General features: G+C 44.9%; 1 protein-coding gene across 4 annotated transcripts in view; it reads right to left on the reverse strand.

Moving 5' to 3' along the window:
• Positions 1 to 24,252, reverse strand: part of RBBP5 (RB binding protein 5, histone lysine methyltransferase complex subunit) — a 148,569-nt gene that overhangs the window by 6,832 nt on the left and 117,485 nt on the right. For 3 of the 4 annotated variants that reach the window (XM_077481288.1, XM_077481289.1, XM_077481287.1), the window contains exon 13: positions 18,112 to 18,303. In XM_077481288.1, the coding sequence (XP_077337414.1) occupies positions 18,112 to 18,303 (192 nt within the window). The remainder of the gene's footprint in view (positions 1 to 18,111; positions 18,304 to 24,252) is intronic. The other variant, XM_077481290.1, reaches the window with a different exon arrangement.

Raw genomic sequence — 24,252 nt, forward strand, 5'->3', positions numbered from 1 at the left:
CGCTCCCATGTGAGGATATATATTTATTATCTCTCTCTCTATAGAATATATAGAATATATATATATATATATATATATATATATATATATATATATATACACATACATACATACACACACACACACACACACACACACACACACACACACACACACACACACATATATATATATATATATATATATATATATATATATATATATATATATATATATACACACACACACACACACACACACACACACACACACACACACATACACACACACACACGCAGTTAGGTCCATATATATATTTGGACACAATTTTAGTTTTTTTGTTTAAGGTACTTTCCAAAACGTATTTAAGCTATAGTTATATAATGCATATGGGCTTAAAGTGCACGTTTAATTTGAGGGTATATACGTATAAATCGGAGGAAGGGTTTAGTTATCACAGCTGAGAATAGCTGTTTAATGGCCAGGTGTGGGCTACACCTTTGTTATTTCTTCATCAATTAACACAAGGACCGAAAGGATTTGCCCTACAAGGCCAGGTTCACACTGGTACGACACAACAGTTGTACCACTTTGGATCAGACTTTGCCCTGCGACTTGAAGTCCAACATGTGCCCAACTTCAATGAACAGGGATCCGACTGATTCCCGACAATACCAGGCACTGTGTCTCGTATGAATCTTTAGGGTAACGAACAATGTAAAAAAAAAAAAAAAAAATGGCATGGGTTCCCCCGCCAACAGCATACCAGGCCCTTCAGTCTAGGAATGGATTTTCAGGGGATCCCCCACACTGAAAAAAAAACGGCGTTGGGGTCCCCCCAAAATCCATACCAGACCCTTATCCAAGCACACAGCCCAGCAGGTCAGGAAAGGGGGTGAGGACAAGCGAGTGCCCCCCCTGAACCGTACCAGGCCACATGCGCTCAACATGGGGGTCAGTCTCCAGGCTGATGAAGACAAGGGCCTCTTCCCAACAACCCTGGCCGTTGGTTGTTGGGGTCTGTGTGCGGGGGACTTATCAGAATCTGGAAGCCCCCTTTAACAAGGGGGGCACCAGATTCCGCCGCCCCCCCACCTTATGTGAATGAGTATAGGGTACCCCTACCCATTCACTTAAAAAAAAAAGTGTCAAAAATAAAACAAATTACACGTTTTTAAAGTAATTTATTAAGGCAGCTCAGTCTTCTCCCCTCTCTGGCTCTTCTGCCTCCTCCACCGATGTCTTCTGCCAGGTCTTCTCCGCTCTCTGCTGAGGTCTTCTAGCCCTCTCCTGTCCGCTATCTTCTTGCTCTTTTGCTGGGTCTTCTCCGCTGTCTTCTCCCTCTGTTCTTCTTCCGATGTTGACTCAATGCTCTCTCCCACTCTAATGTTTGGGTGCGTGGTGTGCTACTACTTATATTGGCATGAGGCGTGGTCACCGAGGGCCTGCCCCTTATGACATTACCACCCCATCATGCCCCAGGCGGTGACATCATAAGAGGCAGGCACACTGCGCACCCAGGATTAGGGTGGGAGAGAGCATCGAGTCAACATCGCCAGAACACAGGGAGAAGACCAGGCAAAAGAGCAAACCAAAAGAGTGAGAAGACAGCAGAGGAGACCCGGCAGAAGAAAGCAGACAGAGGGAGGAGAACCGGAGAGTGCAGAGAAGAACCGACAGAGGCAGAAGACATCAGCTGAGTACACAGAAGAGCCGGGGAGTGCAGAAGAGAGTGGAAGAGACGGAGCTGCCTTAACAAATTCCTTTAAAAACCTGTGCATTATGTTTTATTTTTGACACTTTTAGAAATAGAGCTTTCTTTTGGAGGTATTTGATCATCTCTGCAGTTTTTATTTTTTGCGCTATAAACAAAACAAAAAAAAAAAAAAGTGACAATTTTGAAAAAAACAAAAATAATAAAACAAAAAAGACAATATTAAAAAAATAAGAGACAAAAAAAAAAGATCTAAAATAAAAATGTCTTCATCAGTTTAGGTCAATATGCTGTCTTCTACATATTTTTGGTAAAGGGAAAAAAAAAAACGAAATTGCAATAAGCGTATATTGATTGGTTTGCGCAAAAGTTATAGAGTCTACAAAATAGGGAATAGATTTATGTCCTTTTGTTTATTATTTACTACTAATGGCGGCGATTTTTAGTGGGACTGTGACATTGCAGCAGACAGATCAGACACTTTTGTGGGACCATTGACATTTATACAGAGATCAGTGTTAAAATAGCCACAGATTACCGAATGTCACTGGCAGGGAAGGGGCCAACACTAGGGGACAATCAAGGGGTTAAGTGTTCCCTAGGGAGGTGTTTGTAACTGTGGGGGCAGTATACTGACTGGAGGAGAGAGATTGCTGTTCGTAATCAATAGGAACAGCAACTCTCTCTCTACTCCTGTCAGAAAGGGGATCTGCTTGTTTAGATACACAGATCCACGCTCTGCCTCTCTGTGGAGCAACTGTGGGTGGCCGGCTGACAGTGCGGCCACGTGCATTAGCTCTAGTGGCGTGTGCACCCCCCCCCCCCCTCATCGTTCTTAAAATCTGCCAACTTACACCTACGGCAATTTGCACAGCCATGCCAACCTGCTGCAACATAAAGACGGTGGCTGGTCGGTAAGGAGTTAAGCAGGTAGAAGGTTTGGAGCGGATTCTAAGTGTGGTATTTGCATTTGGAATCCATTGCTGTGAACCTACATCAATTGTTCAAAGGAGCTCTCCATGCAAATGAAACAGGCCATTGTTAGGCTTCAAAAACAAAACAAGGAGGAAACCCAGTCTTTGGTAATGTCCATGGGTTCCATACTTCAGGCAGTCATTGTCAGTAAAGGGTCCTTGACAAAATATTAAAAATTAACATTTTATTTATGATTATATTCATCTGTTCAATTACATTTGAGCCCCTCAAAATGGCGGGACTGTGAACAAAAATGGCTGCACTTCCTACAATGTCTACTTAAGATTTATATTCAACCCCTTGAATTAAAGCTGAAAGTCTGCACTTCAAATTTATTTGGATTGTTGTGTTATTTTATTCTGGTGGCATACAGAGCCAAAAGTATGAAAATTATGCCTGTGTCTAAATACAGTTGTGCTCATACGTTTACATACCCTGGCAGAATTTATGATTTACTGGCCATTTTTCAGAGAATATGAACAACGCAAAAACATTTCTTTCCTCATGGTTAGTGGTTGGCTGAAGCCATTTATCAGTCAACAGAATCTATCCAAATTACCCTGATCAAAAGTTTACATACCCTGGTGATTTTGGCCTGGTAACATGCACACAAGTTGACACAAAGGGGTTTGCACGGCTATTAAAGGTAACCACCCTCACCTGTGATGTGTTTGCTTGTAATTAGTGTGTGTATAAAAGGTCAGTGAGTTTCTGGACTGCTGACAGACCCTTGTATCTTTCATCTAGTGCTGCAATGACATTTCTGGATTCTAAATCATGGGGAAAGCAAAAGAACTGTCAAAGGAACTGCGGGAAAGGGTAGTTAAACTGTATAAAATAGGAAAGGCATACAAAAAGATATCCCAGGAATTGAGAATGCCAATCAGCATTGTTCAAACTCTAATCAATGCCCCCCCCCGTCAGATCATCGTCATAAGCTGCTGGCTAACCACTCACCTGCTCCATCCTACCAAACCCTTGCCTTCAGATTCATGGGCCCTAAGAATCGGGCCAAAAACTCATCCACACCAAGCCGTCTGCCCCCTGTAATGGATGCACAGTCTGACCCTTCTCATTTCAACCAATATAAATCTGCCCTCCAAAACTACAATTCCAGCCTCCTCTCTGCCAACCAGAACTATTTTATCACTCTCATCAGCAACCATCATCACGTCCCCGTCAACTCTTCTCTACATTCAACTCTCTACTTCGTCCTCCACCCGCCAACTCACTCACTGCCCAGGAGATTGCCAATCACTTCAAACAGAAGATTGATACAATTCGTGCTGAGATCTCTACTGTTCTGATATCCTCCACACTTTACACGTCATGCCCACAGGCACAATCATTACTTTCCTCTTTCAACCCCACCACTATAGACGAAGTTGCTAAACTACTTGGTAATGTCCACCTTACCCCCTGCCCTCTGGATCCTGTTCCCTCACAAATGCTACATTCACCCTCTGGCTCTATGCTACACTCTCTAACCCACATCTTCAATCTCTCCCTCTCTTCTGGTATCTTCCCCAACTCTCTAAAACATGCACTTGTCAGACCCATACTTAAAAACCCTCACTGGACCCATCCAGTCCTAGCAACCTACACCCCATCTCCTTGCTCCCCTTCTTATACAAACTCCTTGAACGCCTGCTCTACAACCGACTAAGCGTCCACCTTGCTGATAATAGCCTTCTTGATCCCCTTCAGTCTGGGTTTCGTCCTCAACACTCCACAGAAACTGCTCTCCTAAAACTAAAACAAACAATCTACTAACGGCCAAAACCAATCGACATTATTCTGTACTCCTCCTCCTGGACCTCTCTGTTGCCTTTGATACGGTTGACCAACCCCTCCTCCTCAAAAAACACCACACCTTTGGTCTCCATGACTGCACTCTTCGATGGTTCTCTTCCTACTTATCCAACCGCACCTTTAATGTTTCTTACAACTCTACTTCCTCCTCTCCTCTTCCTTTCTCTGTTGGGGTCCTCCAAGGTTCTGTTCTTGGACGGCTCCTATTTTCAATCTACACCTCCTCCCTGGGTCAACTGATAGCCTCCCATGGCTTTCAATACCACCTCTATGCTGACGACACCCAGATCTACTTCTCTACCCCTCAGCTCACTCCCTCTGTCTCCTCACGTATGACTAATTTACTATCGGATATATCAGTCTGGATGTCACATCACTTCCTCAAACTCAATCTATCCAAAACCAAACTTATAATTTTCCTCCACCATATGCCCCTTCCCCTGATCTCACTGTCAAAATCGATGGCACAACCATAAGCCCATCCTCACACGCCAAGGTTCTAGGTGTAGTCCTGGACTTTGAACTCTCCTTCAAGCGACACATCCAATCACTGTCCAAATCCTGCCACCTAAACCTCCGCAACATCTCCAAAATACGTCCCTTTCTAACCAATGACACAACAAAGCTCCTAATTCAATCACTGGTCATCTCCCGCCTCAACTACTGCAACTCCCTTCTCATTGGCTTACCTCTACATAGTATATCACCTGTTCAATCTATCATGAATGCTGCTGCCAGACTCATCCACCTTACCAATCGCTCTGTGTCTGCTACTCCTCTCTGTCAATCGCTCTGTGTCTGCTACTCCTCTCTGTCAATCCCTCCACCGGCTTCCGCTCAGCCAAAGAATTAAATTCAAAATACTAACAACTACGTACAAAGCCATCCACAACTCTGCCCCCAGCTACATTACTAGCTTAGTCTCCAAATACCAACCTACTCGTTCTCTTGGCTCCTCACAAGACCACCTGCTCTCTAGCTCCCTCATCACCTCCTCCTATACTCGCCGCCAGGACTTTTCCAAAGCCTCTCCAATCCTATGGAATGCCCTACCCCAATCTGTCTGCCTATCTCCTACTTTATTAGCTTTTAGACGATCCCTGAAAGCCCTTCTCTTCAGAGAAGCCTACCCTACCCATACCTAACAACTGTATTTTCATTTTCTCCATCAGCTCATCCCCCATAGTTATTACCTTTTGTTTCAACTTGACCCTCCCTTCTAGATTGTAAGCTCTAATGAGCAGGGCCCTCTGATCCCTCCTGTATTGGTTTGTATTGTAAGTGTACTGTCTGCCCTCATATTGTAAAGCGCTGCGCAAACTGTTGACGCTATATAAATCCTGAATAATAATAATAATAATAATTATAATAATAATAATAATAATAATAATAGGGAGGTTGCAGGCCCTGCTTGCTGAACTAGCTATGGAGCCTAAAACTTCCCCGAGTGTGGCTCTCCCTGCCCCCTCCACCCAGGATAGCACTGCAGTGATCCTGGCCACTATTGAACATAGCAAATCCTCCATGCTGGTGAGAATCGACCACCTTGCAGAAGAATGTAATCTCATTAGGAACAACCTAGATAAGATCAGGAGGTAGGCTGACAATCAGAATCCAGAATTTCTGCCACTGAAGATCTTACAGCCACACCAACATCACAGCGGATGTGCAACTGCTTGTTGCTAAATCCGATCACACAGAAAACAGGGTGAGACAACAATGTCCGTGTCCTGGGTCTCCTGGAGGGGGAAGAGGGCGACTGACCAGCCAGGTTCATGGAAGAGTTCTTAAAGAACCTGCTAGGCCTCGCGGATGTCTCTCCAACCTAGGTCGTTGAGCGCGCCCACCGTGTACCCTCGGGATGCACTATCCCTCGTGCAAATCCCGACCCTTCCGCGACAGGATCCTCTCTAAAGCTCGCAAACAGTCCTCCCTTGCATACGGCAACTCCTCAGTCCTACTGTTCCCGGATTTCTCGGCCGAGCAGCAACATAAGAGGAAGTCATTTAATGAGGTCAGTAAGCGCATATGTGAAAAGGACATTAAATACAGCATGCTGTATCCCGGCTGTCTCCGGGTCCTTAACAATGGCATGGTCAAGGTCTTCAACTCCATGGCCGATGCAGACGACTAGCTGAAAACCCTGCAGTAAGCACGATAAGCTATCCCTCACTATAAGTTGCCTTAAAGATTCCATCTTCCTTCTGGATCTCCGCTCTAAGGGGTTTATCCAGTCATCAGTCTTTTGTTGTCTAGCCCCTCTGGTCTCACCTACATTTTTACTAGTTGACTCCCGAGTCTCTCACGCAAGACATACCTGTTATAACGGGTGGGCAGCAGTTCTACTCCCTGAGGCTGATGTGTTTGACCTCTCTCACTAGAGCCCTCAAATGCTAGAGAGCCTCCTGGTCCTGGACTAGACGTACGTTTCTTCTAGATCCATCTATCCCAGAGCTGCCTTTTTAGTCACAACTTACTGAAGTACCTAAGCCCCCTCAGTTTTTTTGCCCTCTTGAAGAGGCATCATTGCCACTGAATTTTCCACATTCTGGAACTCTTCAAAGAAGTTTAAAGATCCATCTGTTGAGGGTATTAAACTGACTGGCATTGTTGTTGAGGTTGCTGGTCAGTAGAGTTCACTAAGAAGAGTTTGAGTTCAGGTTTTGGGTATTAACTGGCCATAGTTCTTGTTTTTTTAGGGGTACTTCATTGTCAGTAAGGAGTTCATAGGTTACCATTTTTTTTTTTTGAACGCTCTATATCCACTAAACGATGCATTTAAGTCACGTGTTCTGTCAATACTCACCATGCCCAGAGCCATGCATTCCCACCGTGGTCCCAAATGGGGCTGAGCCTCCACACATAAGTATTATTATGCTGTATCATAATATGTTAATGCCTTCATGGAGTTAAAACTGGTGTCATGGAATGTAAGGGGTCTCAATGACAAGGTAAAAAAGGCTGATGTTTGACGTTTAAATACTTGAATGGTCATAGGCCCCATATCTTGTTCCTGCAGGAGAATCATCTTCTGGGGAATAGCATTCTAGTGCTACATAGACCCTGGGTACGGCAATCATTCGATGCAACATACTCCAGTTATGCAAGGGGAGGACCATCTTATTGAATAAATCCCTTGCATATAATCAAGAGGGCCGACTCAATCTTTTTACTAGAGATCAGAGTGGTGGTATATGCTCTAGTGAATGTATATGTTCCTTACAATTCTCCAGACTATATATAGCTGGAGACTTTAATTCTACATTGGATCCGCCTCTGGACTCGTCCAATCCAAATAGGGTGTATTCACCAGATCACTTCAGCCAGCTAGCTGAGGCAAGAAGAGCATTGTCTCTACATCTTGCCTCGGCCACACATTTGGATCTAAATTCACTGGCAGAGAGGATCTTTGAGTCTGGAAACAAAAACAGCAAATTTCTGGCGAATCTAGTTGCAGACTCTAAAATGCAGAGGGTGTCAGAAGTCTGTGGTTCGGATGGTGAGGTGATCTGTGCTCCCAAGCCAATTCTAAATAAAATTCAGATCCTTCTATGAAAACATATACAGGGCAGCCGCTGGCTAGCCTGAAGACCGGCGTAGGGAATTTTTGCAATCCTTGCATGTACCCACTCTTTCGCAGGAGCATCTTGAATTTTTGGACAAAGATTTTACCACTGAGGAGATAGAGGAGGCGATCATCTAATTACGCAGTGGTAAAACACCGAGACCAGACGGCCTACCTGGTGAATGCTACAGAACCTATGCCTCATTAATGTCACCAAAACTGTTGAAGGTCTTTTCTGAATTAAAAAAAAAATACAAATGTCGTTGACCCCTTCTATGTGTCAGGCACATATAGTCCTCATCCCTAAGCCCGGCAAAAGACAAATCCCACTGTGCTTCCTATAGGCCGATCTCCTTGCTAAACTATGACCTCAAGATCTTGACAAAAATATTAGCAACCAGGCTGTGGATGATTCTCCCATCTCTGATTAATATAGACCAGACTGGTTTCATGCCAGAGAAATCAACAGATATAAATGTACGCAACGTGTAGAGGTCGACCGATATGGGTTTTTCTCTGGCCGATGCCGATGCCGATATTTAGAAATTATGGCGGCCGATAGCCGATATATGATGCCGATTTTTTTGGGCCGATATGTTAGGCCGATTTTATTTTATTTATTTATTTTTTTCCTTTTTTATTTATTATTATTATTTTTTTAATCCCCCTTGATCTAACACACCTTTCCCGTTGGGGCGTTTTTCAGGCGCTTTTGGGCTAAAAATAGCGCCTGTAAAGTGCCTGCAAAACGGCTCCCCTGCAGTCTGTGTGAAAGACAGAGTGCTTTCACACGGAGGCGATGCGCTGGCAGGATCTTAAAAAAAAGTCCTGCAAGCAGCACGTTTGGAGTGGTGTATACCGCTCCTCCACCACTCCTGCCCATTGATATGAATGGGCACCACTGCCGAAGCGCATGCAATGCGATTTGGCAGCAGTGCTTCATGGGCGCATTTAACCCCTTCCTTGGCAGCTAGCTGGGTTATATGTGCCCCACTAGCAGCCAAATAGCACCGCTAAAATGATGGTAAAGAGCCGCTAAAACTTGCGTTTTACCATCAACGCTCCAGTGTGAAAGCAGCCTTCATAAGTGATGCAGAAAATTTCTTACATTTAAACATTTATTAAACAAAACAAACCTCCAATCAGTTTACTTGTATGTATGATTTAGATAAAAAAAAAAAAAAAAAAAACCTATGTATTAAATAAAAACAGGTAGGGCCGGTTCACACAGCGAGGCGCGGCGAGGCGTCTCTGACTTGCCTCGCCGCGACCTGCGGGAATCTCAGCGGCGACTTGCAGAGGACTTCTGTATAGAAGTCAATGCAAGTCGCCCCCGAAGTCGCCCAGAAGTAGTACAGGAACCTTTTTTCTGAGTCGGAGCGACTCGAGTCGCTCCTCTCAGAACGGTTCCATAGTACTGAATGGGGGCGACTTGCAGGAGCGAGGCGAGGCGAGCCGTGTCGCCTCGCATCGCATCGCTGTGTGAACCGGCCCGTAGTCAAAACTTTTGGACGAAAAAAAAATGGGCTAACTTTACTGTTTTTATTTTATTTTTAAATAGTGTATTTTTTCCCAAAAAAATGCATTTGAAAGACCTCTGTGCAAATGCCTGGTGACATAAAATATTGCAACAACCACTATTTTATTCCCTAGGATCTCTGCTAAAAAAATATATATAATTTTTGGGGGGTCTAAGTGATTATCTGGCAGAAAATACAGGATTTTTACTTGTAAGCAACAAGTGTCAGAAAAGATTTAGTCTTTAAATGGTTAAACTGAGAACTTCTACACACTGAGATGATTTCATTCATTTAAGTGTAAACATTGTATCATTTAGTTATTTTCTTGGCAGTCTGCCCAGAGAGGAGGAAAGTGTTGCTATGACGACTCAGGCAACTCACACTGACTTCTTACAGAAGTCATTTCAAAGTCCCGCTGTAGTTCTAAATCGGCTTTTTATCAGCAAAATCGGCCGATGCCGATTATTTAAAAAAACGCAAATATCGGCCGATATATCGGCCGGCCGATATATCGGTCGACCTCTAGTAACGTGTTTACACATCTTCAGCTTACTTTCACCGAGTCCTCCACTAAGGTAATGGTTACACTAGACATTGAAAAGGCGTTTGATTTGGTGGCATGGCCTTTTAGGTCTTCGGATCTAGAAATCATGGGTTATGGAGAAGAATTCTTCAGGTGGATTGACATTTTATATAAACACCCGACAGCACAGATAAAACTTAATGGTGCTCTATCAGTGCCCTTTTTTGCTGGAAGAGGTATGAGGCAAGGATGTCCACTGTCACCGGTTCTCTTTGCTCTGGTGATGGAGCCACTTGCCTCAGCCCTCAGATAAGCAGACAGGGTAAGGGGCATACAAGTTGGATCCATACATGAGAAAGTTGATTTACACGCAGATGACCTTATTTTTTTCTTAAATGACCCTGCACAGTCCCATCAAGAGACGCTGGCCATTCTTTCCAATTTCACTAGCATGCTCGGGACGGAAGGTAAACTGTGACAAATCCCAAATTTTACTGATAGATAATGCCCTGAAGGATGTAGCAGATCCCAACCTCCCTTTACTATGGACATCTCCCTCTACTATACCCTCAACTTAGAGCCACCAATACAAATGATGAGGAGGCATGGAATTAATCTATTCAATATGAAGCTTCTGCCTGCCTTTCTCTATGATCTCAGACATGCCCCTGTCTGGATACCAAAAAAAGTATTTTGCCTGATAAACGCGATTTTACTATCTTTTCTCTGGGGCACTGGTCATCTGAGATTTAGGCTGACAGTGCTACAGAGGGAGAGGGAGGTCTGGCTTGTCCTGACCTCCATTCCTATTTTGTAGCTGCCCTGTTATTCCATGCTCACAACTGGCTTTTTTCAGATGAGTCCAACGCAGAAGTGGTCCTGGAAGCAGCATGTCTGGGGTCTTATAAAGTGCTACAAAACTTACTTTACCAGGGTCCCAGAGCTCCCTTCCCTCTTATAACTGCAATGACAGCGGTCCGGAGGGCATGGTCGGTGGCAAATTCCATGTGCCCCATGCCTCCTGGACACATCTCCCCACATAACTGTCTTTAGTTTAACCCGCAACTGTCAGAATTCAGGTCCATACCCGATCCCAGTGTATGGGCATGCAAGGGCATCAAATAGGTAAATCAGATCTGTTTTCAGGGCCAACTACAGTCATTTCATAGGTTGAAACAAGATAACCTACCTAATTCACATCGGTTTAGGTTCTTGCAGCTTAGACATGCCTTTGACACTCAGTTTGAAAATGCACAAGTGGCCTTTTACACCTCGAACCTGGAGACTATGCTCAGGGATGCAGCTCTACCTAAGCTTTTATCCGGCATATATAAAACGTTACTCTCTAGCGTTCACACGGGCCTAGACAACCTTAAGGCGAAGTGGGTGGACGATTTCCTTACACTAGATACAGAAGATTGGGAGGAAATATGAAAAAGTGTCCCTTTTCAAAGCTAGTATGGGCTAGAGATAAATTAGTGCGATTCAAAATACTAAAGTGTATCACACACTCATGCGCCTACACAAAACATATCTATTCCAGCTTCTTGCTGGAGATGTGACTCGCCCTCAGCGGATTTCATTCATATTTCTTGGAACTGTCCTCAGATTAAAATCTTTTTGGCTGAGGTCACCAACTTTATTTTGACTGTCACCACCATTCCAGTGCCATTGTTTGTGGAGGCGTGTCTGTTGGGACTTGTAGAAACGCTGGCCCCTCGCTGGGCAATCAGAACCCTGATAGGATTATTACTTTATTTATTATGCTGTAAATCTGTAGTATTCCAATGGAAAACTTCGTCCACACCTTCAATACATTTTTGGAAGTGGTTAGTGAACTCGGCCCTGCCATTATACAAGGCTACTTACCTGTTGCTGTGCCAAAAAAATTCCACAAAACATGGGACATCTGGACGGAATCCCTGTCCACTAATTCAGACTCAATGGACGATTAGTAACACTCTATTAAGTACCCGTAATGGCTCAAGTGGCATCTCCGAACTTATATGCTTCCTTGGGTTGCTCGGTCAATAGTTATGGGGAGGGGGGACGAATCTAATGTGCATTTGAAATGTGTACTTAATTTCATAAAGTAGGCTCTGTAGGGCATCTGTGGAAATAGAGGATTGCCTTAGATAATCTGCACAGGTGGTTTGAGCATACAGTAGCTAGCTGTTTTAGAGATTATATATATATATATATATATATATATATATATATACACACACACACACACAATATAGTATATATAGTTTATTTTTTGTTTTGTAGTTTTGTGTGTGACCAAGCCTGTGTATACCTTGAAATTACAATAAAAACTTAAAAAAAATCAAGAAGTGAATGAGGGGTTCTGTTGAGACTAAACCACAGTCAGGTAGAACTGCCAGGAAAATTGTTTGGGATGCAAAGAAAAACCCACAAATAACTTCAGGTGAAATACAGGACTCTCTGAAAACAGGTGGTGTGGCTGTTTCAAGATGCACAATAAGGAGGCACTTGAATAAAGATGGGCTGCATGGTTGGGTCACCAAAAGAAAGCCCTTACTACGGAAAATGCCACAAAGTATCAATACGCCAAATAGCACAGAGACAAGCCTCAAACCTTCTGGCACAAAGTAATTTGGAGTGATGAGACCAAAATTGAGCTTTTTGGCCACAACCATAAACCCTACATTAGGAGAGGAGTCAACAAGGCCTATGATGCACCATTCCTACTGTGAAACACGGAGGTGGATTGCAGATGTTTTGGGGATGTGAGAGCTACAAAGGCACAGGAAATTTGGTCAAAATCAACGGCAGGATGAATGCAGTATGTTATCAAAAAATAATGGATGGACATTTGAATTCCAACACGACAATGATCCAAAACACAAGGCCAAGTCGACCTGTCGTGGGCTACAGCAAAATAAAGTGAAGGTTCTGGAGTGGCCATCTCAGTCTCCTGACCTCAATATCATTGAGCCACTCTAGGGAGAGCACAAACATGAAGTTCATGCAAGACAGCCAAGGACTTTACAGGAATTGCAGGCTTTTTGCCAAGAGGAATGGGCATCTTTACAATCTAAGAGAAAGAGCCTCATCCACAAATACCATAAAAGACTTGAGCTGTCATTAGGGATGCACCGAAATTTCGGTCTCTGAAACATATCGGCCTAAAATTGCCTTTTAATTAATGGCACCAGAAACGGTGTGGGCCTGGGCCCCATCCAGTTCTCTCCTCTCTCTTCCCCTCCCTGATGAGGCGGCTGAAAAACAGAAAGCAAAACAGTGCTCTATGGAGGAAAGCTGTCAGCACACCTCGCTAAGGAGCGGCTTGTCAGTATGATCAGCGGGAGGAGCACTATCAGTGTGCATCGCCGCGGGGGTTAAGAGTGCAGGACTTGTTGTTTGACATGCTGTTAGAAACAGTGAGCCCGCTCGGTGAAGCTTACGTTACCGCATGTCACACAAGTCCTGCACTCTTAACCTCCACAGATAGAGCACTGGTCTTGGCTTTGTCTTGCTAACACTGCCCTGTTCTGATCCTGTCTGACATACTGCATGCTGGGCAGTGGTAAGCTGCTGGGCACTGGTGAGGCACAGGCAGGCTGCATGATGGGCACTGGTAAGGCACAGGCAGGCTGCAAATGATGGACACTGGTGAGGCTGCATTGATCTCCTGTATCATGTCTTTAGTCTCTGACCATCTCCTGCACCACGTCTGCAGTCTCTGAACCTTTCCTGTACCACGTCTGCAGTCTCTGACCCTCTCCTGTACCCGTCTGCAGTCTCTCCTGTACAAAGTCTGCAGTCTCTGACCATCACCTGTATCATATCTGCTAGAGGTGCACTGCAGAGACATTTTGCTAATACTATTAGCAATGTGTTATATAAAAATGTATATATTTTATTTAAAATATAAAAATAAATTTTTATATAAAAAGCAGTCATTTTCGGTTTCGGTGTTGGTTTTCGGCCTAGTGTATTGTGCATCTTCACAGCCGGGCACCCACTGCGCATGCACGAGCGGCGCAGTCATGTGAGACCTGTTACGTGTCCCAGATGACTGACAGGAGGGAGGGGGCAGAGCTAAGCCCTTCCGGCGCCGAGGGGAAGTGATGTCACCTGCCCAGGCACTGAAGGAGGCCGACTACGAGGGACCCCCTAGCAACAGGCATTTAGAGGCGAGTTAAAAAAATTTTTTTTTTTTTATAGGAATTATTTTTTTTTTCCCGTGGAACACCACTTTAAGTTTAAGCTCACATCAATGCAGTGTGAGTTGAATCCATTTTGCAGTGCAATTTCTTGGAGCAGCTGCAATGCAAGTTGATGTGGTTTAGATTAATTTCTGATGCGTTTTTGATGATTTGGATACAGCCGAGATCTCTCTCTCTCTTTCACACTATAGCACATGGTACAGGGATGGGAAGTAATGAAGAAAACAAACACTTGTACAGGTGACACTCGAAAAATTTGAATACCGTGCAAAAGTTCGTTTAGTTCACTAATGCAACTTAAAAGGTGAAACTAATGAGACTCATTACATGCAAAGCAAGATAGTTCCAGCCATGATTTGTCATAATTGTGATGATTATGGCTTACAGCTCATGAAACCCCTAAAGCCACAATCTCAGAAAAACTGAATATTGTGAAAAGGTGCAATATTCTAGGCTCAAAGTGTCCCACTCTAATTAGCTAATTAAGCCATAACACCTGAAAAGTGTTCCCGAGTCTTTAAATGGTCTCTCATTCTGCTTCAGTAGGAATCACAATCAAAAAGAAAGACTGCCGATTTGACAGTTGTGCAGAAAACCATCATTGACACCCTCCAGGGAAAGCCTCAAAAGGTAATTGCAAAAGAAGTTGTATGTTCCCAAAGTGCTGTATCAAAGCACATTAACTGAATGTTATGTGGAAGGGAAAAGTGTGGAAGAAAAAAAGTGCAAAAGCAGCAGGGATGACCACAGCCTGGAGAGGATCGTCAGGAAAGGGCCATTCAAAAGTGTAGGGGACTTTCACAAGGAGTGGACTGAGGCTGGAATCAGTGCACCAAGAGCCACCACACAGACAGATCCTGGACATGGGCTTCAAATGTCGTATTCCTCTGGTCAAGCCACTCCTGAACAACAAACGTCACTAGCGTCTTACCTGGGCTAAAGAAAAACAAACCTGGTCTGTTGCTCAGAGGTCCAAAGTCCTCTTTTCTGATGAGAGCAAATTTTTCATCTCAGTTGGAAACCAAGGACCCAGAGTATGGAGGAAGAACGGAGAGGCACTGCAAGATGCTTGAAGTCCAGTGTGAAGTTTCCACAGTATGTGTTGATTTGGGGAGCCATGTCATCTGCTGGTGTTGGTCCACTGTGCTTCATTAAGTCCAGGGTCAATACAGCCGTCTATCAGGAGATTTTGGAGCACATCATGCTTCCTTCTGCAGACAACCTCTATGGGGATGCCGGCTTCATTTTCCAGCAGGACTTGGCACCTGCCCACGCTGCCAAAAGCACCAAAACCTAGTTCAATGACCGTGGGATTACTGTGCTTGATTGTCCAGCAAACTCACCTGACCTGAACTTCATAGAAAATCTATGGGGCACTGCCAAGAGAAAGAGGAGAGACGTGAGACCAAACAATGCAGAAGAGCCGAAACCCGCTATTGAAGCATCTTGGTCTTCCATAACACCTCAGCAGTGTCACAGGCTGATAGCTTCCATGCCACGCCGCATTGAGGCAGTAATTCCTGCAAAAGGGGCCCAAACCAAGTACTGTGTACATATGCATGCTTATACTTATCAGAAGTCCGATATTATTCTATGTACAATCCTTGTTTTATTGATTGCATGTAATATTCTAATACTGCGGATTTGGGGTTTTTATGAGCTGTAAGTCATAATCATCACAATTAGAACAAATCACAACTTGAACTATCTTGCTTTACATGTAATGAGTCTATCTCATATATTAGTTTCACCTTTTGAATTGGATTCGTGAAATAAATGAACTTTTGCATGATACTCGATACAATACAAATTTTTCGAGTATCACCTGTACAAAATGTGCTGGAATTGTGTTACTTTAGGACAGATAAGCAATCGCCATGCAGTTTCTCTTCAAATCTATGGAGCTAAAAATCACACCACATAGCACTAAACTCGCACAGGACCCTTTTTTTTTTTTAAATCACACTGGATTCGCACCGCATATACTGTATTTTAATGGGATCCACAGAAACCCAAGTTATTTCACTTTTCATGCAATTCTATGCATTGTGGAATGAATCAGACATTGCATCAGTATGAACCAGGGCTAAATGGAATCATGTAAAAGTCACTGCTACCTAGATGTTCTTTTATATGAACATTAATAATAAGTGTCGCATGGTTTGAGATTAACAGGTCCAGCAGAGCACCATTTCTAGTTGGGGCCTCTATGAACTGTACCAGAAAATGGTCATGTAATAGATTTTTAAATTTCTGCCCTTTTACTGTTCCAGAATGGCATTACTCCAGTCAATTTCAGGTTAGTAAAATAACCCATTATTATCACTATCTTAGCTCATTCTATCTGTGCGAGGAGCTGAATCGACACCTCCTTGTTAACACTGAGCGTCCAGTAACAAATTCCAATAATTAACCCACACCCATATGCAGCCTCACCCATAATGCTTCAGCATCATCACACGCTTCTTCAATAAGGTCCACTTTAACACTCACTTTGAGATCACATTTCACATACAGACAGACACTGCCACCTTTTCCTTTGGCCAGGAATATCAGTAGCCCAATCATGTGAAGAATGAAGCCAAGATTCAGCAATATCAAATAAATCATAGTTCTCTTCATGCACCAAAGCATCCTTCCTTTGCAGCTTAATTTTTTTAATTGATTCTTAAGGATTCTCCATTTATCATGTATTCCGTATTTGGTTCCATCGTGGACCAATACAGCTGGGTCATGCCCAAGCCTTTTCATTAAATTATCACCCTATTCCACTGCAACTGCTGAACCTGACACCAGGGAGACAGCAAATCATTTGGTTAAGTTGATCCTGGCAACTAATAATTCTCAGTCCTTGTGATTATAAAATCCTTGATTACCAACTGTCTAGGCCTCCCTGCATTCTCATCACCACCCCTACTAGCTGCTCTGCTGGCTGTTAGGAGTAGCAGTGCCATCTACTTTATGTACTGAATTTTACAGACAACTAAGATTTTTGGGGAGAAGTTCAAGCCCTTGGTAAAACTTAGGCATATGATCCAATGGGGCCTCTTGGGATTCCCCAACACCTGAAAGTACTGTGTATGCTTCTTTGATCCCTGCAGTCAAATAGAGTAATATATAGTCAAATAGATAGACAGACAGACAGAAATATAAACTATCTGTAATTATAAAAGAGCATTGTACTGCATAAACAAGTACATTAACAAATACTTGCCGTAAACCAAACACCTTCTGATTATTGACACTATAATACATGTAAGCATGTGTTCAAAGAAATGACATCTCTGCTATCACTTAAATAGCATAAATTCAACAAGTACTTTTTTGTAAAGACAAAAAACAAAATTCAAAGCAAAAAGGGTCTTGCAATTTGCACAGAGAAATGATCACTGCGGTAAGGAAAACAAAGATGGTACTAGTCTTAAACCAAACATTGTGGGCATTAAGCCACCATGTGCTTAATGACATTATAATGCATGTAAGCACGTATGAAAAATAACGGACATTGATGCTCTTGCTTAAACAGCATTTTTTTTTTATCCAATTTCCCAAAGGCCAGACTTTAATATGATTTACAGCATTTCTATGGTATTTACGTGAATGAAATATGCATTCTTCCATTCTTCCATTACATATAACTTGTAAGTTTCCCAAATAATACTGAAATAATTGTGGCTTTTTTCCCCCCCCGTGATCTTCTAAAGTTATACACAGGTGCCCACCTGCGTTGAATGGTTTAAGAGCAGTGTGCGAGGGTACAACATCTGCGTGAAGCCAGGGGCACAGGAAGCAGAAGTGATATCTGCACTGATTAGTACTGCCCTTACCTGTCAGTACTTGTGGCAGCTCATTCTGAGCTTTGCCTTTCATTGCAGCCTCCAGAGACATGCCCCTGTCACCCTTGCAGGTTTTCGGATTAAACTGAGAGTCTTTCTCTTTACCTTTAGCTCCTTTAGGCCGTCCTGATTGCTTCTTCTTGGATTTACTGTCTCCCTTCACGCCCAGCAGAGGATGAACTTCTGACAGTTAGCAAAGTAAACAAAAGAGACGAAAATCATTCAAACAGAAAAAAATTGGATAAATTAACATTTTAGATTATTAACATACAATACTACAAGCTCAGTTACGTAGTTAGTAAGGTTGAATAAAGACACCAGTCCATCCAGTTCAACCTGAGTGTCTACAATTGTCCCTATCCCTGTACATTGCATGCTCACATCGGTCCCTACCCTCAAGGAGCCCACGATCCAAGGTCCCAATTCATATACTAGGGCCAATTTGGACAGAAGCCAATTAGCTTACCTGCATGTCTTTGGAGAGTGGGAGGAAACTGGAGTACCCGGAGGAAACCCACGCAGGCACAGGGAGAACATGCAAACTCCAGGCAGGAAGTGTTGTGGTTGGAATTCGAACCAGCGACCCTTCTTACTGCTAGGTGAGAGAGTGCTAACCACTACACCACTGTGCTACCGTACTGTCAGAGTAATGTCAGAGTTCAGCTGGCATATACCAGGACTTAACAGTAATTCTAGATTTATGTATAAAGTGTCCTCAATCATTTTTTTTTACATATTTTAACACACCAAAGATGCATTACAGAGTAACATGGAGAAAAGCATCAATCTTTTCATAGCAAGTTTAAGCAGATAACAGCTTTTACATTTCAATATGGTCTTTTAATCTACACTAGTGAAGCCAAGCCCATTTGCTGGATAGAGGGAACAAACCGTGCATCCGGAATGTATTCACAGCACTTAACTTACAGCACTTAACTTTTTCCATTTGTTTTTTTTTTTTGTAAAAAATTGCAAAGATTTCAAACAAACTTCTTTCAAGTTGTCATTAAGGGTATTGCTTGCAGAATTTTGAGGAAAATAACGAATTGAAGTCATTTTGTAATATGACCAACATATCACATGTACATAAGTATTCACAGACTTTGCCATGACACTCAAAATTGAGCTCAGGTGCATCCTGTTTCTACTGATCATCTTTGAGATGTTTCTACAACTTGATTGGAGTCCACCTGTAATTGGACATGATTTGGAAAGGCACACACCTGTCTATATAAAAGGTCCCACAATTAACAGTGCATGTCAGAACAGAAACCAAGCCATGAAGTCCAAGGAATTGTCTGTAGACCTCCGAGACAGGACTGTATCAAGGCACAGATCTGGGTTTCATTTCCATGTGTAGCCACGGGCTGAAGACATCCCGACTTCACCCATTTCAGGAGGATGATATACAACACAGATGACCTATCCCACAGCCTTAAGTCAATCTAGCACTAACCCACTGTTTGATCAGACTCATACCATGCCCTCCATACTTTTTCAAATTTCTTACCACAGCCTCTAGAAAATAGGATTTTTTTAACTCACCGTAAAATCCTTTTCTCTGTAATTTACTGACTAACACAGCTCCTCTTAGCCATTGGGTTGTTACGCCACCTTTAAGTGAAGACAAGGCATAACATGTTATGAAAAACACAGAATTTTAAGTTCCCCCCAAAGGGGCGGTCTCTTAGGTAACAGCACCCCCCAGCCTGCCATGCAGCCTCAGTACGCCAACAAGCAGTATAACGTAAAGAAAAAAAGGAGGGGTGGGTGCTGTGTCAGTTGCTGAATTACAGAGAAAAGGATTTTACGGCAAGTACAAAAAATCCTATTTTCTCTTATATTCACCGACTGATGCAGCTCCTCTCTTAGCCATTGGAACGTCCCCAAGCAGTGCCAAAATGAGGGGTGGGAAAACAGCATAAAAACTTCATCCACCATGGCAAGTGGGAACTAGTATAAACTTTTCCCACAAAACCACCACAAAAACAGGGTGCTCCACAACAGAGAGACACTACCCTCAAACCGCACCAAAACTGTGGTAACAAATGCAACAGTGCACTAACTTAAAGGTACTGCTTTTTTACCCAAAAAAACTGGAAAAAAGGAAAAATTGTATATGCAATTGCAACTATACAGCCGCCTGCAAAATTTTTGCGGCCAAAACAGGCATCGGCCAATGCACTGACGTCTACCTTGTAGAATTTTGTAAAGGTGTGAACAGACGACCAGGTCGCCGCTTTACACACTTAAGCGACAGACGCTTGATATCTGAAGGACCAAGACGTTCCAATTGCCCTCGTGGAGTGGGTCGTGACAGGAAAGGGGGACACCTGCCCCTTCAAGGTGTAGGCCTGTACTACAATCTGTCTGACCCACCTGGAAATGGTGGCCGCCAAGACCGCCATGCCTTTCTTTGGACCAGCCACCAAAACAAATAGGGAGTCTGACTTCCGGAAAGGGAGCAGTGGCAGACAAATACACCCTCAGAGCCCGAACCACATCCAGGGAATGGAGGGCCGCCACATGGCTCTCAATAGCCATGCCGTTAAAACCAGCGATGGTAAAGCAGGATGGACAATCGGACCTCGAGACAGAAGGTCTTCTCGTATCGGCAGTCGCCAGGGGGTGTCTGCCACCAGGCGCACCTGGTCTGCGTACCAGGGATGCTGGGGGCCAATCTGGGGCAATCAGAATTACTGGAATCCCTTCGTTCTCCACTCTGCGGAGCAGACGTGGTAACAGTTTCAGCAGAGGAAATGCAAAGATCAGTTGGTACTGATCCTATGGAGCCACCAGCACGCCCGACGCGCCCGCCCAAGGATCTCATGTCCTGGACATGAATCTCGGCACCTCCTGGTTGAGACGGGAGCCCAGAAGATTCACGCCTGGTATGCCTCACCGTAGGCACAGTAGCCTGAACACAAGCAATGCCCATTCTCCTGTGTCCAGCATCTGGCGACTTAGATAGTCCACCTGCCAGTTCTCCACTCCCGGGATGTAAATGGGTGACAGTGCCGGTACATGTCGCTCTGCCCACTGAAGTATGTGAGTGACCTCCTGTGCGGCGGCCGAGCTTCTTGTTCCTCCTTGGTGATTGACGTATGCCACAGCCGTGGCGTTGTCTGACTGGATCCTGATCGGATGCCCTTGAAGTCTTATCAACCATGTGGAGAGGCATAGCCTGATCGCTCTCAGTTCGAGCAGATTGACCAGCAACTTGGATTCCTCCGCCGACCAGAGGCCCTGGGTCGACTGAACTCCCATCACTCCACCCCAGCCGGATAGGCTGGCGTCTGTTGTGATCACCATCCCTTTCAGAGGTAGGAATGACTTCCCTCACTGAAGTACCGGGGACCTCAGCCACCAGATCAGGGAATCCCTGACTAACTGGCTCACCTAAATCTGCCGATCCATGGACAACGGAGATTTGTCCCATTTTGTCAAAATCTCGTTCTGCAGGGCTCTGGTGTGGAACTGGGCATATGGTACTGCCTCGAAGGAGGCCACCATGAGTCCCAGGAGTCGCATGCAGAAGCATAGAGGCGACCACTTGCGGTTCATCAGCAGTTTTACCGCGGCTCTGAGTCTTCAGCTTGTCTGAAGGGAGAAACGCTCTCTCTTCCATGGAGTCCAGCAGCAAGACTAGGTACTCCAAATGCTGAGTCGGTACGATCATCGACTTTTTTAGGTTAGGTTTAGGTCCCAAATTCCTGCAGGGTCTGCATGGTGATCGCCACATCCTCCTCTAACTCTGAGGCGGAAGATGCTCTCAGGAGGAGAACGTCTAGGTATCCTGCTGTAGCAACACCAAAACAGGAGCCAATACCTTGGTAAAGACTCGGGGGGGCTGATGCTAAACCAAAAGGGAGAGCCACAAACTGGTAGTGGGCTTCCACCACTGCAAATCGCAGAAACTTCTGATGTCGGAGGCATATGGGTATGTGCAGGTACACATCCTGGATGTCTAAGGATGCCAGGGAGTCCCCTTAATGGAGTGCAGCGACTACTGAGCAAACTGATTCCATTCTGAACCTCTGTACTTTCACAAAATAATTGAGGGCTTTTAGATCCAAGATTGGACATACCCCTTCCTTCTTGGGGACTACAAACAGTTTTCCAGAACCCCTGTAAACTTTCCGATTCCGGAACATCTACTATCCCCCCCAAGACTCAACAGGTCCCTTACCGCCCTCAAGAGGGCCTCCCGGCGAGCCGGGAATACGGGTATGCTGGAGGGGAAGAATCTGTTTTGCGGCCAAGAGAGGAACTCTATCTTGTAACCAGAGGAAATCAGATCGCAGACCCATTGGTCGGACAGCCAAGAGGTCCACCGGACTGCAAACTCCCGAAGGCGACCCCCCACCCGCGATGCGGGTAGGGGCAGACCTTCATGTGGTAGCACTTTTGCTTGCAGGCTTGCAGTTCCAGGGACGCTTTGGTCCTTCAGAGGTCATCCTGTCGGGCTGGGGACGTTTGGTCGAAGCTCCGGGCGGACGAAAAAGCCATTTGTGAGTGGAAAATGAGGGCCCTTGCCTACGATGTGGCTCCTTAACCTCCCTGGCCTGTGGGAGTAGTGTACCCTTACCACCTGTGGCATTTTTAATAATGTCATCCAAAGAGGCTCCAAAGAGTCGTTCGCCAAGGAACGGATCTGGCTTTTTTGGATGCCTGGTCAGCAGACCCGCATTTTAACCAAATCAGGCGCCTCTGCACCACTGCTGACACGGAAGCCCTGGATAACAGGGGAAGAGTATCCAGGGCCGTGTCACAAACGTACTTGCACTAGTTGGTCTGCTAGTTCCAAGCAAGACAGGAGAAGCCTGTTCTCTCAGTTTGCTGTGCAATCGTTTTGCCCACTCAGTGTCTGCGACAAAAGTGCGGATGTCAGTACTGGTCACATGGTTGACCCCACAACCGTAAACAAGGAACGAGCCACTGCCCCGGCCTTCCTGTTCATGGGGTCATTAAATGCAGGAGTCCCCTCTACCGGGATCGTGGTTACTTTGTTTAACCTGGGTACTGGGGGGCTTTCCTCAAAGGGGTAACACACCGCCATGTATTTGGGGACCAAAAAGGTCCGTTGCGGTCAACCCCATTCCTTGTAAATGAACTTATCAAAATAAGTCAGGTACGGGAACATGTTAGGTGAATGGGCTGGCTTACGGGAACCAAAAGGGACTGCTACATCAGCAGAGGGATCTGCTGGCTCCTGAATCTTCAGGGTATCACGCACAGCTGTGATAAGTGCTCCAACAAGCGCTTTGTCATGCACGGACCCGGACGGGGACTCATCTTCACTGTCCAAACGGTCCTGGTCAGCGTCACCTGAAACAACAGAGCAGGGGTCACCAGCCTCAGCAGGGCCCGAGTCTGCGTCAGAGCTCTCCCCAGAGGAAGGGGGGCAGGGGCCGCTTTTTAGCACCTTTGCGCCACGCACCTCCTCCATCTTGGCAACAAACGAATTGAGGACCGCGAGGCACTGCACATTCTGCAGGCGAACCGGTTGCAATTGCCTGGATTTTGGGGGAAGAAACACCAGTTTCTGAAGCAATGCTGACCCTACCCTTTCTGCCACCCAATGGGGACTTAGGACAGTGATGGTCCCACCCTCCTAACTGCTGCTGGCTGAGGGGCTCTTCCACGCTGTCCATCTAGTAGTGCCTGTGTTCCTTGTCAGCTCCCAGGTGCATAAGAGATCACACTGTGTCGTCCAGAGATGCTGCTTATGGCGCTGAAACCTATCTACAACGAGTTCAGGCTCAAAGAAAATGGCCGCTGAGCATCCAGTATAAAAAGACATAAACACAGGGAAAATGGCCGCCGGACTACAGCAAAGCATACTGCTCCTAGAGACTGACCAAAAACATCAGGCTTCAAGAAAATGGCCGCCAAGCGTCCAGTATAAAGGACACAAACAGGGAAAATGGCCGCCAAACTACTACTACAAACTCCTTTCCCTCAACTAAGATGGCCACTGAACACTGAAAAAGCATGAGGGACAGCAGTGACAGAGAATGGGCGGTGAACAGTGCTGCAGGGATCACAGACACAGCCTCATCAGACACCCCCAGGGAGAGAAAAAAAACCACATCAGGGCACAGCCAGCGCAGCCCCCCCCCCCCCCAGGTG

The sequence above is a fragment of the Lithobates pipiens genome, unplaced genomic scaffold, assembly GCF_037356315.1.
Source record: "Lithobates pipiens isolate NorthernLeopardFrog02 unplaced genomic scaffold, aLitPip1_a1.2 Scaffold_16, whole genome shotgun sequence".
NCBI classification, from domain to species: domain Eukaryota; kingdom Metazoa; phylum Chordata; class Amphibia; order Anura; family Ranidae; genus Lithobates; species Lithobates pipiens.